Raw genomic sequence first — 17,286 nt, 5'->3', positions numbered from 1 at the left:
GTGGACAGGCGGAGTCCTCAGATCTCGAGTGGTCCCCCCCGTCATGTGGAATAACGACTCTAGACAACGTGCTATGGGATTAAATTGGCCACAACTTTATTAAATTTCAAATGTGGGTAGATCTTGGCTCAGGCATTGGGCGTTCTCCCTCCCTAGTCCCCAGCCGGGGACCTAGGGAGCATCAGGGTTATCCAGTGTGTGTGGGCGGGATGGGCCGGCTCTGGAGAACATATGTTCAAGCAGAGATAGCTGCTCCCGTTACGCCGCCGCAGGGGAGAGCAATGACGACCTTTCGGCGTACGGCCAAAGCCTCCCTTCAAAAACCCCTTTAACGGGGGACCCTGGTATCGCCGCCGCAAAGAGGAAGATGGACTAAAGGATTCCGCCCAAGGCCTGATACCGCCAAAGTTGTGACGTTTTGCTACGGGAAAGGCGAAACCTGCCAATGCAGGGAAATTCCTTTCCGGCCCTTTAACAGCGACCTTATCGTAGCAGCGCCCGCATACCTGTGGAGACAGGTTAACCTGCAAAACCTATGAAGAAAAGTTAACCTGCAAAAGAAGACATTAACTGAGGGTGGGTAGGGTGGGAGAAGCTCTGGAGCCAAGTGAGGATTACCAATTAAGATCCACCCTCTATTGTGTGGGCAGGTAATCCCTCCCCCTACCTGGCCTGGTTTCCCTGGCAACGCTTCCCCCAGGTGGGATTGGACAACTCACTGGGGTAGGCGGGGACCTCCAGGTATCCCACCTGAGGGAAGGCAAAGCCTATGCTGATGGGGCCACTCCAGATCCAGGGCTGCATGCGTCCCCGCAAAGGGCGCCCCCCATTTTAAGTGGGGAGCGGTCATTTTAAATTTGGTACATTAGACCAACAAAAATGATTTACTTGCATTGCTCCGGAAGCCACTGACTTCTTATTTTAAATCGCCATCATGCAATTTCCCTCTGACAGATTAAGCGAAAGGTCTGGGAAAGGGAGGCATCCTGAAAAATATTGTTCACGGGCCATGAAAGTTAAATGGGTATTAATTACATAACATTTAATTTTGAACAACCAGCTGATGAAGCTATTGATGACTGAGCTCTCTCCTCACTTGACACCTGCTGATTCTCTCCCACTGGTCTTCATTTGTTGCACACTATAGTTTGCCATTTCATTTAAATGAGCAAACAATAGTGTAATGCACAAAAACAAAACAAAACCCGCCACTAAAAAGCCTATGTGTTTATATGTGTGTCCTTCTATCTTGCAACTTCCTCACCATGTACTGAAACAGTATTTCTTTTCCTATGGGATCTTCACATAAAGCCCACATCTAATGTGCTCAAGTGATCGTCAGTTGGGGACTTTAAGCGGAGAAGAAAATATACAAAATCTACTGTTAAAAGTCCCCACCGCTACAGCTAGTTAGTGGCCAAAGGCCTATTTAAACAAAAGAGTCTTTGCCTGCTGCTAGAGGGAAAACAGAGAGGGGACCAGTCTAGCCTCCCATGGAAGCATGTTCCACAATCTGGGCACATCTTCCAAGAAGTCCCTCTATTGTGGCCCAATGCACATGGCAGGACCAAGAGAAAAGGCTGCGTGAAATATATCAAAAGGTAGAGTGGCTCATATCAGAAAATACAACCCCTCAGATAGCCTGGACCCAAGCTGTATATGGCTTTAGAGGTCATAACCATCACTTTGAATTCTGCCCAGAAATGGACCTATAGCCCGTGAAGCTGTTGCAACAAGGAGTTTCTGTTACCTCTGTAGCTGGCTCCAGTCTAGTTACTAAAGGTTAATTAATTAAAGTACGCATACAGTGGTACCTCGGGTTACATACGCTTCAGGTTACAGACTCAGCTAACCCAGAAATAGTACCTCGGGTTAAGAACTTTGCTTCAGGATGAGAACAGAAATCGCACAGCAGTGGCGTGGCGGCAGCAGGAGGCCCCCTTATCTAAAGTGGTGCTTCAGGTTAAGAACAGTTTCAGGTTAAGAATGGACCTCCAGAACGAATTAAGCTCTTAACCCGAGGTACCATTGTATAACCATTGCACTTGTTATTGTAACAGAACTCATTGTCACTGAACCTTATTCATGGAGGATAAGGCTACTGACCATGATGGCTTTGCTCTCATCCACAGTTGGAGGCAGTAACATTTCTGAGGACCAGTTGCTGGAAACAGCTAGAGGGCAGAGTGGACTTGTGCTCAAGCTTTTTAAATTTTATTTTAAGCTCATTATGTTAGGGCCTTAAGTTTCATTCTGGTCTGGGACATTTTCAGTTGCTTTGATAGGTTGCATCTACACACATCATATGAGCAGAGCATCGAGTAGAGATAGATGAGGAATTTGATTCAATCTGCATTTAAAGGCAAACCTACCGAATTTGCTCTTCCTGAAATAATACATACATCAAAATGCAGTCGTCCTTCAAAAGTCTCCCTTCTCTTAATTTTTCAGTGCATTTCTTCAGCTAAGTAATATGTACAAAATTTTCACATAGTATTTGTACAATATAATAAAATACACAGTAGATGTAAAATCTAGTGGATTAAAAGTGTGTGGATCTAAAAAGCTGGGGAAATGAAAAGGTATCTGTCTGGTGCCAAAGAAGGTACCTCTCCAGGGAGGGTGTTATATAATTGTGATTAATAATTGTGATTAACTTAATTTATTACTTGCCTTTCACTCTAAGGTCCCAGAGCAAGGTACAGCAATTTAAATTACATTAAAAACAGTTTAAAATAACTTAAAATCAGAAAATAAGGTGAGTCCTAAAAAATACACAGCTCGCTACAATCCAAAACTTAGACCAAGATTTCTTTTTCTTTTTTTAAATAGAATGCAGTTTTGCCCAGGGTTATCTTTTATTCCCCTCCGAGGCCTACAATTTTGGTGTCCCAGCAGATGCAGGGAAATTCAATGTTTTGAATTTACATGTGGAAATCTCAGAACCTGTATTTTGCATTTTAAAAATGTACAGAGTAATGAATTTATGTGAAATTTTCAGTTAAGTGCTATGCAAGTAATTCTTTCCCCCAGATAATACCAAGTAGGCATGCAAGTTGGAAACAGCATGCCTTGATTTTTGTATTATTCAGTATTATTGGCTAGTAAAAATGTTTCTGTTGCACAACTAATATTGTGAACAGCTTTAACCCAGTTTAAGATGACTGCTTAGGATCCATGACCTTAAAATGTTTAGCATGGCTGCTGGTAAACCAAAACTGTATTCTGTCACACTATCTACACTGTGTATATTTGTTTGATATGATTTTAATATATATGAGTCCAGAAGCACATATAGGACATAAGCTTGTCAAGATATATTATCTGTCTGTGGAAGAAATGAATGCATGCTCAAAATGGGTAAAATTACTCAAACACAGAAGGACTTTTTATTCTACAGTTTTCCCAGGAGGATTTGAAACCAATTTTGGGTGTCTGTTACAGCTGACCTTTGAAAGAATAAATTAGGTTTTCAAGATTTCTCAGATGTGTAGCCAAAAGGGAGCTGTCTAGTTACATGCATTTTTAAACATCTGCTAGCAGAATCTAAGATCAAAATGCAAAATCTTTGGCTCCGTGATAGTCCCTTGAGGACCTGGGGAATCTCTGAACTTATAAACCAGAAGCACTTTTAGACATGCCGTGTTTTCTGCACAGAAAACTGTTCTTTTTTTAAAAAAAAAAAGTGCGATTGAACAAATAGCATTGTGGTAAAATCAAGAAGCAAATATGTGGAAACTCATCTGTGTGTTTTGTTTTCTCAGAAACACTATTGGAATTTGAACCATGCATGACAAATTAATTCATTCAGTTTCCACCCTTCCTCCAATAATGAACTGGAGGAGATGAAGGTTTCCTAATTTTATCTTAGCACCAACATCACAAGTAGGTGAGGTTGAAAAACTGAGACTAGCGCAAAGCAAGCCAGTGAACTTAATGGTCGAGCAAGGATTTGAACTTGAGTCACCTTGGTGTCAGTTCATCTCTTATACACTGCATTTCATATGCTGAATATATAGTATCACAATTATATGAAAAATGTTGAGGGAATTAGAATGTATTTGCCATATACTTTGGGATCCATTCAGTGTCTAACATTTGCTTGTCACAGGACTTAATAGAGGCTTCTCAAATCTATTTGTCACCCAGCCAAACACACGTAGCGTACACATTTCCAGTAATTTACAATGTGCCACCAAAAATCATCCGGAAAATTTGGATATGGCAGTACACAACTGAAACCGCCACAATAGGAAAATTCTATTCATATGCTTTCTGTTTGGCAAGATAGTACCATGCCACATGCTGCCTTTTATTCTGTTCAAACAACACAATCACTGTGGCTGGCACACACACACACACACACACACACACACACACACACACAAAATACAGTGAGCACAACTATTTTAGGGCCAATAAACACAAAACTAACAGCACACAGAATCTGCTTTAAATATCTCTGTGTGGCTGATTCCTCCACTTGGTAGAGTTATTTTGTCCCACACCTAGAACGAAGAGTCAAGACAGAGATGTGGTTAAAAAGTAATGATAGATTGCTTTCATATTTGCACATTGAGGTCCCCAAGCCATCCCAAATAAAAACACGATTCACACTTAATTTTTGTTTAAGGTTTTTGGCATAATTTTGGCCACAATTTTATTAAAATACAAAAAAATGTGAGTGGTTGCTTTGGCATTGGTTGCGACTATCTGACCCCGCTGGGGACAGACGGACATTCACACGACCGTGAAATTCAGGAAGGGAAAATATTTTGGGTAGAGCGATGGAGAAGGGACCTTCCCTCACCTCTCCCCAAATGCTCCCAGGGGCTCTTGCGTGGCCCTAGCCCCTTGTCAGGGCTTCAGACAAAAGCATGGCAAGCCCCTGCATTCCTTTAACGGAATACCCTTGCAGCAGCAGCATTAGAGGGGCAGGCACAGCCAATCCATGCCCCTCCACCAACCAATTCATAAAACCAATGCCTAACCGCAACTTTACAAGTTGTGACAATTGCTACGCGGTAGGCAAAAACCAAATGGCACCAGCCAATCAGCCAAATGGACAAAATTCCTACCTGGCCCCTGCCCCAAAAGCAGACGACCCCATGATAGGCATAGCAAGGTCAACACGAACAACCCCAAATGAAGGGAGGGTGGGCAGCCAATCCGATGAGTGTAGCGAAAAGAGGAAGCTCAATGCTGTGCACAGGGGTTTTAACATTTCAAGCTGTCAGTCACAAAATGGCAGCATCAAAATCTCCCCCACGACAAGGAGAGCCTAAACACAGCAGTGGCCAACTCAATTTTACCCACCCAGCAACAGTGGGGTGTCTTGCTAGCCACCACCACAACACGTGCTCTCCATGAAGGAAAACATGCTTTGTCTAAATGCTTTCTTTTTCCTGGATTAAGTCCTTTCTCAAGAGTTACTTGTTTTGAAATTCCCAAATCACTTTTGCCCTGCCTAGTCAGTCATCTGATCCTTCCCTAGCCAATCCCCCCCATCTTATATGACTCCCTAACCTCTTCCCCGTCTTCCCTGTCTGATAGTCCTCTGAGTAAGTAACAATGCCACTTAGCATTTGCAACATACTGCTCGTGCGGTAAAGAGTAAGAGCCTCCCAGTATAAATATTGGGGCTTTATGACCTTGAGAAACATGTAAGCTCTTTCTAAAATGCAGTGAATAATATAACAACCTTTGGTGGATTAATTATCTGTAAAAATGTAACACTGTATATTGTATATTCATTTTAAGTGAATCTAATATTCTACCCATCTGTTCTGTTTAAAGTATATTGTCCAAGGTATTCTGTGAATTAATTTGTGTTGAAAATGGGGTTTTGATTTCTACATTATTGTTTACTTCTCAGTAGCTGGTTGAATGAAATAGTTTTGTCATATTAGTTTTATAGTACAGTGGTACCTCGGGTTACAGACGCTTCAGCTTACAGACGTTTCAGCTTACAGACTCCGCTAACCCAGAAATAGTACCTCGCGTTAAGAACTTTGCTTCAGGATGAGAACAGAAATTGCACAGCAGCGGCATGGTGGCAGCGGGAGGCCCCATTAGCTAAAGTGGTACCTCAGGTTAAGAACGGACTTCCAGAACGAATCAAGTTCTTAACCCAAGCTACCACTGTATTGCTTATTAATTTATCCAGCAATTTATATGCTACTTATATTTAAGAGAAAAAATATATTAAATGTATTTCATTAAAATCTTTAATAAAAAATATTCAAATTTACAACTTACCTTAAAACATTACAAATAAAAATCAAATAGAGAAAAACTAGAAAAAACATCATAACTAACAACTAAACAGTGAATCCCAGCAGTAAAACAACTAGAATAGAGTGAAAATTCCACGTTTTAGAACATATAGAACTAAATAAAATCTTCTGTAAAAATCAGATTAAGTATTACAAATGAAAATTAACTACAACATATAAATTCCACATATTAAAAATAAAATAATTGACAACTAAGCAAAATGAAATAGTAATAGCCGCCCAGAGTGGTTGGGGAAACCCAGCCAGATGGACAGGGTACAAATAATAATAATAATAATAATAATAATAATAATAATAATAATAATAATATTCATTTTGAAAACAGTCCAAAAAGGAACACCCTATCCCTTTCTGCTTCCAAGATTTATAAAATGATCCCCAAATAAATTTCATTGTATGGAAGGTATACAAAATGGTTGGAAGATTTTCATTACCATCACATTTTACTGGCATATTCTTCCCACAACTTCCCACCTCTTGGGTCAAACTTTAAAAAATCAACATTATGGAAAACTTTCATCTATTACCAAAGTGTAAAACAACTCAAAAATTTCTTACAAGGTTACCCCCTCGTCATATCTCCCTGTTCCTCAGTAACCTGTAGCTTCATTTATCCACAGAAGCGAAGCCTAGAATAATCAGCTTCCCACCAAACAGATGATCCTCAATCAGTGTAAATAGGATGCTGGGAGTGATCACATCCTTTTGCCATGATTAAAATAGGCTTTGGCCAAACAATTGATGGAACACCTGTCTGGCTGCAGACAGGATCAGGAGGCCCTCCTATCATTAGACCCTCCAAGCTTGCTAACCAATGGGAGGTAGCTTAGCTACTCATTGAAGCTAGGTGGCCTGTGCCTCTTCTTGGAATCGAAGAGTGTCAAGTGCATAATAGTTGTAAGAGTGGCTGCAGGTGGCATTGTGCTCATCTCCCAGCCAAACACAGTAGGCTAGAGTTTGCCTTCCCCATCTGCAGCCAAGCATTTCATTAAATGCTGTACATGCCTAATGATTATCTTTGTGTGCTGTTTTGGACTTTTGAAATTGAGTTCCTAATCAGAAGCAACATTGCCAAAGCCTGGCCTTGAAAGAGGCTTTTGCACCTTTTATCGCTGCTGGGAGACGGGGAATATGAACATGCAAATTTGTTTGCCATTTTCAAGACTGTTTTCAGTGCTGAATTACCAAATAGGCAGAGTAGGCACCGGTCTATGGGCCCCATGCTTTTTAGGGGCACCGCAACAGCAGATCAAAATAATATTGATGATCTTGAAAGAAAATTATAATCAAGCTTTCTTAGTTCAATGTTATCCCACTCAAGCATGCATACGAGCCTCAATATTTCAACTGCCCCGGGACTTCCACAGGGTTTAATTCAGCACCGACTGTTGTGATAGAAGGGGCTATGTAAATCCTCCTTCTGCATGGCATATAGCTAGTCAAGACAAAGGGGGATTTCTTTGGCTTGGGGGATTGTAACTATAGTGGAAAGTTGAAATGCATTACGGTAGCTTTAATATGTCTGTTTCCTCCCCAGCTTTGCAGCTCTTAAAGAGATGGGGGTCTGCAAGTTTTTGAGATCCTTCAGGATAACAACTTATCACTTATTTATCCAAATTATTTGTATATCACTTTTAAAACAGAAGTCACCAAGGTGGTGAACATCATAATAACTTAAAGACACACATGGAAACACCAGTACAGTATAACAATTAACATCTGTCACATTGAATGTAAGCCTGACTAAAAGATGAGCCTAGTCTAAGATGACTAATATTGGAAGAACCAGAATGCTTACTGGCTTTTAAAATCAGCTGTTATTATAAAATAAAGCCACATCTCCATTGTGGATATAAGCCTGTTTTCAGGCTTATAAATGTAGTCCTCCAGGTTATTAAAGAAAAGTATAGGAACTAGTGTTGTGTGAAGGTGCTGGGAATGTTCTATAGATCATTCTTGCTCTTGAAGCTCCACTGTGCTCAGTGGGCCTTATTCCTATATATGCCTCTTAGTGTCCTTAAAGAGCTAAGCATTTTAGATTCCAACTGGGAAACGCTATGATTTATACCACTTCTGAGTTTGCATTGTAGAGAATCCAACAAATTACTGCTCAACCTACGCTAGTTTATTTGGGTAATTTGTGTACTGTAATGTTTTCAAAAATCACATAAATGCTCCTGATCCAACAAGCAAATGTCCACCCACCTAGCACCTAATCATTGTCTAGTTCTTTCTGTCTGGTCAGTATGTTTGCTAAGAAGATTGGCTCCACATTAAGGTGTTTATAAAGCACTTATGTGATATCTAAAAATATTGCTGTGATTTTTCAGCTCTGCTTACAGAACCATTTACACTTCCCTTGTGGTGTAGTTAACAAACAACAGCTTCAGATAGGCTCTGTTTATACATTTCAGAAGGAGTCCTAAGCAGAATCCAGATCCTGAATGCTTTATTTTTTGTTACTTTTCTATACCACCAGGTATACTTTTCTATACCTGGGTGGTTTATATATTTGCTAATACAAAATAGAAATTAAAAACTTTCAATGAAGGAGAGTCCACAACCACCCGAAGGAGACCATTCCAAATCATTGAGTTGGAAGTGAATCCGTGGTTTATCTAGACCAACCTCCTGCAATTCAGGAATCTCAACTATCAGTCTCAACTAATGATGGAATGCTCTGTCACATACCCCTCAACTGTCCCAGGAAAACTGGGACAATCCATTTTTTCCATACAAGAGTGCGGTGGCAAGTTTGGGTGCTGTGATCTCGTGCCATTGCATGATCTCCTATGGGTCACATGACTCCCCCTGGAGCGAGGCCCGGAAGATGCAAGGAAATTCTCTTTGTGTGTCTAGTCTTGCCCTCATGCTATCTTTCATGTTCTGTCCTTGAGCCCAACAGGAGAGCTTCATGGGTGCCCTCCCAAACCCCCACTATGTTTTGCACCATTCAGGTTCTACTTTGTCTCTATGAACTGCATGACTTGTGCCGTCCCTTTCTCACACTATGTTGACAAGCAGGACCAGACTGGGGGACAAGCTCTGGATGGATGTGTCAGTGAGTGCAAGGGACAGATGAGATACATCTAATGGCTCCTTAAAATGATCATCTGGATGTACTGTTAAAACCAGTGACATCACTGAAGCTCATAATCGGATGCTGTAGAAATCAGATGTGTTATTTCCCTCAAAAGTTCTTCTACAGCTCAGAATGAAAGTCTCACTTTTGTATACGCCCAAAGGGTACTTTTTAAAACTTTAAATATACTCTTAGCCCAAGTCCTGGATCCCAGTTAGGGCTTGCACAAACCTAAGGAAATCCCCACCACCACCATCTTAGAGGTTTATTAAAAGGCTTTATGGGCTGGTTGACAAGCCTAGTGATGCTCCAGAACATTGTGTGGTGTTGGGGGAGGGAAATGTGCAACCCCTGAACTTGACTGGGAAGCTTTCAGACCCAGATAGCGGGTAACAAAAGCAAAGGTTTTCATTACAGGCAATGCTCACTATCCTTGCCACCCATGTTTTTGTGACTTGTGTAGCATGGCCAAAAGAGTCAAAACTTCCTCCCAGGTGCCTACTTCTTCAGGGCAAATTACAGCAGTAATTACCCAGTTCCGAATCACAATGAGCGGAATTAAATCCTCTTGAAAACCATTCCACAAAATTTAGTAATCCACCTTATGTTAGTGATTGATAGCCATTTACAAGGTGGTCACTTGACCCTCTATGTGTCCACACAACTGCTTCGATTTGTGGAACTGATGCTGTTGCAGTTGCTTTGTAGTATTTATTCCACAGCTGTAAGAAATTAAACCTACATGCTGGAACTCCCTGCCTATTGTCATCAGTCAAACACCTTCACTGTACTCTTTTTGGCACCTACTTAAAATATGTTGGTTTAGGCATTCAAGACATGTTGGTTTTAATTATCGTATAATGTTTTCACCGTTTTTATTGACAATGTTAATGTTTCTTGTAAACTGCTTACAGTTTTTACTATAATCAAGTAGTATATAAATATCCTTCCCAAGTCCTACCCAACACCCTGGTTGACTGGGGGTAATTCTTATTTTGCTGCAGTGGCCTGGTTTCTAAATCAATGATACTTACATTGATTAGAAAGTCACTTTAAAAAGGCTTTCTCCCACTTTCTGTAGTGTGTCTATGACATTTAATTGTGATATATTGGCAACTAGAATTCCAATCCTATAAGCAAATACTTGGTAGCAAGCACTATTGAATGAAATGAGAGTTGCATCTGGGTAACTGTGTACAGGGTCATACTGTTAGCCACAGATACAGATGCAAATTCTTCTCTATCATTCTATAATGTGACATGTTTGATTAAGTCAAAAGGCTTTTTGCAGCTTTTATTAGCAGAAGCATTCAAGACCTGAACTGACAATGACATGGAGAATGGCTTAATTTAGAATAAGCTTGAAAGAAAACAAATACACAGTGTGATGAAAATTAATCAAGGGAATATCAAGTCAACACTTTAATATGAACATAATTATGTTTGGCAGAATGGGTGTTCTTCTGGATTTAGCTTTCATACCTTAACTCATGCTTTGCCACAGATTAACTGTTCTGTTCAAACAAAGTGCATTTAATGTGTTCTCTGTCAAATGAGTACTACAACTGCTCACACAGTCTGGCCTTATTTTGAATTGGGTCCTGCTTTCATTGAACTGGGCCTGACGTGACATGGGGTTCACACACTGCTCCCACTACTATCCAGGATCTCTATCAGCCCTCTAGACTTCCTCATGCAAAAGAAGGAGGAAACTATAGCCTGAGGAGGAGGTAACCTGGTGGCAAGGGAGACCCCTCACACACATCAGAGAGGACTTGCAAGTAGGGATGGGGAAATGTTAATTTTAGTTTCTCTTGGGCTCTCATTTTTCCAATCTTAAATTCACTTATACACATTTACACATCAGTCTGCAATTTTTATTTTTTTGTATGCAGTACAATTTTGAATTCATTTCTCCCTAATATACACATTTTTTGCAAAGCGCTTTCCTGTAATATAATACATTTTTATGCACACTTTACTCAATTAATTGTTTTTTTGGTACACGTTGCTTGACTGGAAAATGCATTGCAAAATCTGGAGAAGGGCAATTTCCAAATGTATGGGTTGTGTGTCAGCTGATGTATTGTTTCAGAAAGTTTGAATTTTGTTTGCCTTAAAACGTGAACAGAATTTCTCTCTCATCTTTACTTGTAAAGCTCAGTTGAAAATGATGTGACTCATTTCTTGCCAGGGATCTTGGGACTCAGTTTTTTTCCAGCTAATGAGAAACTGTGTCGAGCCATTCTCTATAGTAGTGAGTCCTGTCTGCCACCTGTTGCCTTCTTCTGTTTATTTCTGTAAAGAGGTTCTGTTTTGTTGTTGGCTTAGGAATGGTGCATGGCTGGGGGACTTGCAGGGAACTGCACTTCCTCCATTTGAGGACGTTCCAAACATTCCTACTGACTACTCAGAAAGCCCCCCTTTCCCCCAAGTATTCAACAGGAATGTTGAAAAATCAAAATAGTTTCTGGAGTAAGCTGTGGCAGGGGTGGCCTCACATGTCACTAGTTCCTTTTCAAACTAAAATGTCATATTTGTAGTGGAAAATAGTCTTTGTCCTTTCACCCCCCCCCCCAAGATTTGCAAAGAAAGAAAGTTATTCAAAATAATCTCTCTCACACATACCTTGTCTTTTCGCTCTGCAGAAACTACAGGTTTATTGAACGGCTCATCGATCCTTCTGAGTTGAATCCACTTAGAGCAAAATGGCTGCAGGAAATCTGCTCGTATATTCCAGTCAGCCCCACAGAACGGGGCTGCTTTCTTCAGGATTGAACACAGGTGTGTCAGAAAACATTGGAAACATAACTCATTATTGATTTTTCATTAATGTTTGACAAGTGAAGTTGGAGGCAGAAATACAATGACCGCTACCCTTGATACAAAAGATTATATGAAATAAATGTCACTGTGAAAATCTCTTTAGTATACCAACCCACAAGCCCAGCCCTTCACATGTTTACTAAGGTGTAAGTCCCATTGAATAGGGACGCAGGTGGTGCTGTGGGTTAAACCACAGAGCCTAGGACTTGCCGATCAGAAGGTCGGCAGTTTGAATCCGTGCGATGGGGTGAGCTCCCGTTGCTCAGTCCCTGCTCCTGCCAACCTAACGGTTCGAAAGCACATCAAAGTGCAAGTAGATAAATAGATACTGCTCCAGCGGGAAGGTAAACGGCGTTTCCGTGCGCTGCTCTGGTTCGCCAAAAGCAGCTTAGTCATGCTGGCCACGTGACCTAGAAGCTGTATGCCGGCTCCCTCGGCCAATAAAGCGAGATGAGCGCCACAACACCAGAGTCGGTCATGACTGGACCTAATGGTCAGGGGTCCCTTTACCTTTACGTCCCATTGAAGAGAACACGTGTAAGACTTCTGCCAGCAATTTGTGGCCCTCCAGTTTATTGTTTTCTAAACATTTCTTTAATAACTGGGTGAATGTTCCAATTCTCCAGCTGTAATTAGTTGGATAGATTCTATAGCCTTTTTTTGTTTAGAAGCAACAGGGCTTGGTATTTTGCATCTTCACCTAAAAGATCTCAGGACCCAGAGCAGGGAAATGTTTCTGCATGGAAAAAATGTGTGAAAGTTGGTAGAAGGAAAACTGGCATGCAATTGTGAATTGGGTTTCCTCAGCTTGCTGGACTAGGTTCTATAAAGTCTTCTAGTATTCACTGAGTTTCCATGTTTAGATTTCCAAAACATTTTAGTGAAATGTGCCATACACATAGACCCACATAGAAATGGGCTTATTAACACTTTGTCTCTGTCTCCTCTACTGCATTATGAGATATAAAATACCTATACCCAATTTAATGAATGTTGGATTTTGTAACGTTTTGAAGAGATGTTTGATAAACACTGAACATCATAAGCTTTGTTTCAGCTGTTTGCCGTTTGTTTTTTATTTGCCAAATAGCTACCTCTTCCATTTGGTTTTATTAGCATTATTTGATTCTGACCCTGTCATACTGATGCTTTTACTGGAAAATTTACTCTTTGTCAGTGATGTGAAAGATGAAAACCATTAGTACATATAAGCACTGAAACCCATACCAGTACTTGGTATTTTGCAGGACCAGGAATGAAATTCCATTAACTTTGCACTGAACTATCAATTATCTAAAATGTTTAATTTGTGGAGCATGTCTAGCAGACTGCAAGCATTATTATATTTGTAGCTTGTATTGTGTGTTTGCAACTGCATTTTTGAAAGACGATCAGGGCTCCTCCAACTGACGTATTTATACACCTTTCACTCTGATTTGCTTGCACAAAGTCTGTGTGATGTTCAGACTATGCCCAGTCTTTATTGAGCATTTCGTCTGATTTGTTATATGACAATGAGCTTTCATCCTGCTTTGCTTGTGAGGAATATATACATATTCTCCTTAACCATTCATTCTTCCCACACTTTTTAGTGTATTTGCCCCAAAACATCTCTAATAAAAAGATCTGTTGGTTTGTTTTTAAAGTGCAGCTCTTGCGCTAGGCTGACAAAGTACTTTAATCTACTTTTATTTTGCAAACCTAATGTTCTGGTGTGCACTTGAATCTCTCCTGCAAAATAGTGATGGCCTGGAATATTGTCGAGATTGGCCAGAATAGTTGCATTAGAATTTTGAGGAAATAAATTTTCCTTCAATAAATAATCCCATATAGTCGCACCTCTACTTACGCATCCCTCCAGTTACGTAAACTTTGGGATACGTAAGTAGGAAACCCGGAAGTATATTTCTGGGTTTTTGCCGCATGCATGCGGTCATTCCGGTTGCAAAAACATTGGGATCCTTCCAGACCTCCAGAACGTATCCCGTCCGCAACTGGAGGTACCACTGTAATTTTAAAAATTCCCACAGTGAGAAACTTATACTTTCTGGCCCCCTACGCGTCTCCAAGAACACATCTATCTGATCAAGTTCCCAACCAGATCAGCTGGGAACTGGAGCACCTTTCATAAAAGAAGAGCAAGAACTTCTTGGTGATACTTAACTCGGGATATTTAATGATCCCCCAGGGTTGCCATATTTCAAAAAGTGAAAAAAAAATTCTTTTTCCAAAATTGTTGAGTTGCCATATGTCTGAATTTTCCAAGACATTTTTAGCAACTTCCACCCAGACGCTGCTTCCAACTGTAGTATTCAGGCTATGTTCAGGAAACTCTGGACCTATGGCAACCCTGATTTAGTCTCTGTGCACTTTAGGAACTTGGTTCTGTTTTGTATGGGGTGCTGAGCATAGAGATATAGTGATATAACTGCATGGAACTGAACTGAAAGAAACAAAAGCAGCCTGTGGGTTCAGAATGGCAGTGTGATACTGCCTGCATGTTCTTGCATTGTTATTCATGCAACTAGAAGCCAAACATTCTAGCTTATTGTGGTTGATCAGGAATTGTGTATGCTGCCTGATTGCTCCTGCAAGTGGCTTCTTATTATGTCCAAATCAGACATGGTGGTCTTGCTTTTATTGTTTCAGACCTATTGCTCACTCTTCACTTAAAAATGAGGCACTGCAACTAGGTAAAATAGGACAAGGGAACACCCTATATTTATATTGCTTTTGCCAATGTGCAAACCTCACCCATCTTGTGGTCCTCTGTTCTCCCCATTTACCCATTTGTTTTTTAGTTGGGTGGGTTAGGGCTCCAGGACAGGCTGAAGACTCTCAACAAAATTCTATGCAGATTTATCCTGTGAAATGTTAATTCCTAAATGGTACCTAGTCATAGTGGATTCCAAACAGGAAAAAGTGGCACCATAAAGCCTAAAAATACATTTCTTGGGGTGTGAGTTTTTGTATGCTGTGTTGTACATCTGATTAAGTAGACTGAACAACACCAAATTTATACCGCAATAGATATGCTAAGCTTTAAGGTATGCAGGACCTCCACATCTCTTGGTCTATTGGTCTTCCAATAGATTTTAGTACTACAGCATTTCTCCCCCCCCCACTCCATCTCTCTCTCTCTCTCTCTCTCTCTCTCTCTCTCTCTCTCTCTCTCACACACACACACACACACACACACACACACACACTCCTATTGATAACAAAATGCCCTCTAATTTGCTAGGGAAAATATATTTTCTGGCTAGGCTGTCCTATATTCTATATTTTCCTCCCTAGTAATTTTCCTTGTTTTGTTATTTTCTTTAGCTTTTCAGCAATGTTGTGAATGGAAGAATATCCGTCATGCATGTGTAAATTGTAGGAGACGTCTTAAAGAATTTTATAGATCTCCTATCATGTGTGCGCACAATGTCACTCAACTTTACTGCCAGGTAAGGAATTTGTTTTGATTAAGTTACAAAAAGCTGAAAAGATATAATGTTCTTTTTAAAGCTATAATTTTGAAGTATAAGTGGGTGCATCCCTATGTTTCCCCCTGAAAAAATTATGAAGAATTGGAAAGGCGTGCACTCTTAAGGATAAATTGCTCTCAAGAGATGAACATGCTGGTTTTTTAAATGCAAATATGTCAGTAAAAGGTTTATTCAGCAGCATTTTCTAAGTTTTTTTTGTAGTGATTTAGGGAGTGCCATTTGAGCTGCAGTTACTAATAATTCAGCTGATTTTAATGATCACTCTGTATAAGGTATCATGGGGGGAGGGCTACATGAGACCAATTCTCTGCAAAAATAAATAGTAGTGCAGGTCATGTGCTGGGTGTTTATGCAGATTAGATTCAGAATTATGCACATAGGTCTCTATGGAAATGGGATTTTGAAGGTATGGAAGTCCAGGGTTGGTTCATGGTATGACCTTGAACATCTTACCATGTGCTCATTTAATCTGAACAAGGTTAATTACAAGGACATACAAGTGGTACTGAGTGTTTTTAGTAGCAAAAAGAAGGGAAAAAAGCAGTGCCAGAACTCATGTCTTGATAAAAGTGTCATCACAAAATGGCTGCCAGAGGCAGCAAAGAAAGAGGGGATGGTACTCTGTACAGGTAAGTACTACCACAGAAAAAGCACTGGTGGTACTCAGTACTAGGACTCCTAAGCTGAGGTATACACTTCGTTTTGAGGGTAGCTGCAGAGATTATTAGCATCTCATGTTGTAAATCAACATGAATTATTATTTCTTACCACCTCTCTGCTGCTTTTGTAGTGTCCCCTTGGGATGATAGCTATCTATGATGAGTGATTTGACAGTATTTGACATTAAAATTGCTAAATGTAATTTCAGTTACTGACCTGGTTCACACTTAGACCTGGAAGGTTTGTTTGTGGTGAGTAAGGAGAAAGCTTAATCATGAGTCTAGGTTGGGACAACACACCAAACCAAACTTTGCATTAGCTCAGTGTGGCATGGGAGTAACAAAAACCGGGAGGAGGAGCAAATTGACTGCAAGTTCATCTCTGGAAACCAAACATTCATGTTGTCTCAGTAAGCTATAATGTATATTTCAGTGCTGAGACTCCAATTTTACAGACCTACACCTTGCTTTGTGCCAATATTACCGGAAAATGCCATTTTAAAGATGTGTTAGTATTTCTTACTGCTACCGTTCAACAGCTCTGAGTTGGCCATGACATGTCTCCCTTTTTTCTTTTCTTTTTTGACACAATTGCAATCTGAATTAGTGGAGGATTGTACAAGTTTCCCGTCCTATATGTGCCAGATATGTCATTGCCATGGTTCCTGATAACCTGCTAAAATTCAGCTTGCTGTCAGAAGGCACCTGAAGCTTCTGTCATAAGTTGAGTCAGTGAAAATACTAAAAATAATGAAAGATATTGAAACAATTTCTTGTTTGACATGTGTTTTGGCACGTGGATGAAAATCAACTTGTAACGGGCACATGAGAGTCTCAACGCAGTACTGTTTTATGGTTGGGCAGACTTTTGTGTAAAAAGATCTTCTATAAATGCATTCCACTCAGTCTGGAATGAAGGAAGAAGAATG

At 40.3% G+C, this 17,286-nt stretch overlaps 1 protein-coding gene across 1 annotated transcript in view; it reads left to right on the top strand.

Annotated features, from left to right (window-relative positions):
- The window catches only part of LOC310825373 (uncharacterized protein), a 105,471-nt gene that overhangs the window by 24,010 nt on the left and 64,175 nt on the right, over positions 1-17,286 (top strand). The window contains exons 3-4 of the mRNA XM_083698834.1: positions 12,027-12,162; positions 15,532-15,656. Coding sequence (XP_083554960.1) covers positions 12,027-12,156 — 130 coding nt within the window. The 3' untranslated portion in view covers positions 12,157-12,162; positions 15,532-15,656. The remainder of the gene's footprint in view (positions 1-12,026; positions 12,163-15,531; positions 15,657-17,286) is intronic.

The sequence above is a fragment of the Podarcis gaigeae genome, assembly GCF_964106915.1.
Source record: "Podarcis gaigeae genome assembly, chromosome: 10".
In the NCBI taxonomy this organism is placed as follows: domain Eukaryota; kingdom Metazoa; phylum Chordata; class Lepidosauria; order Squamata; family Lacertidae; genus Podarcis; species Podarcis gaigeae.
Note: the sequence above shows the minus strand (reverse complement) of the source record. Positions and strands in the feature narration are given on the sequence as shown.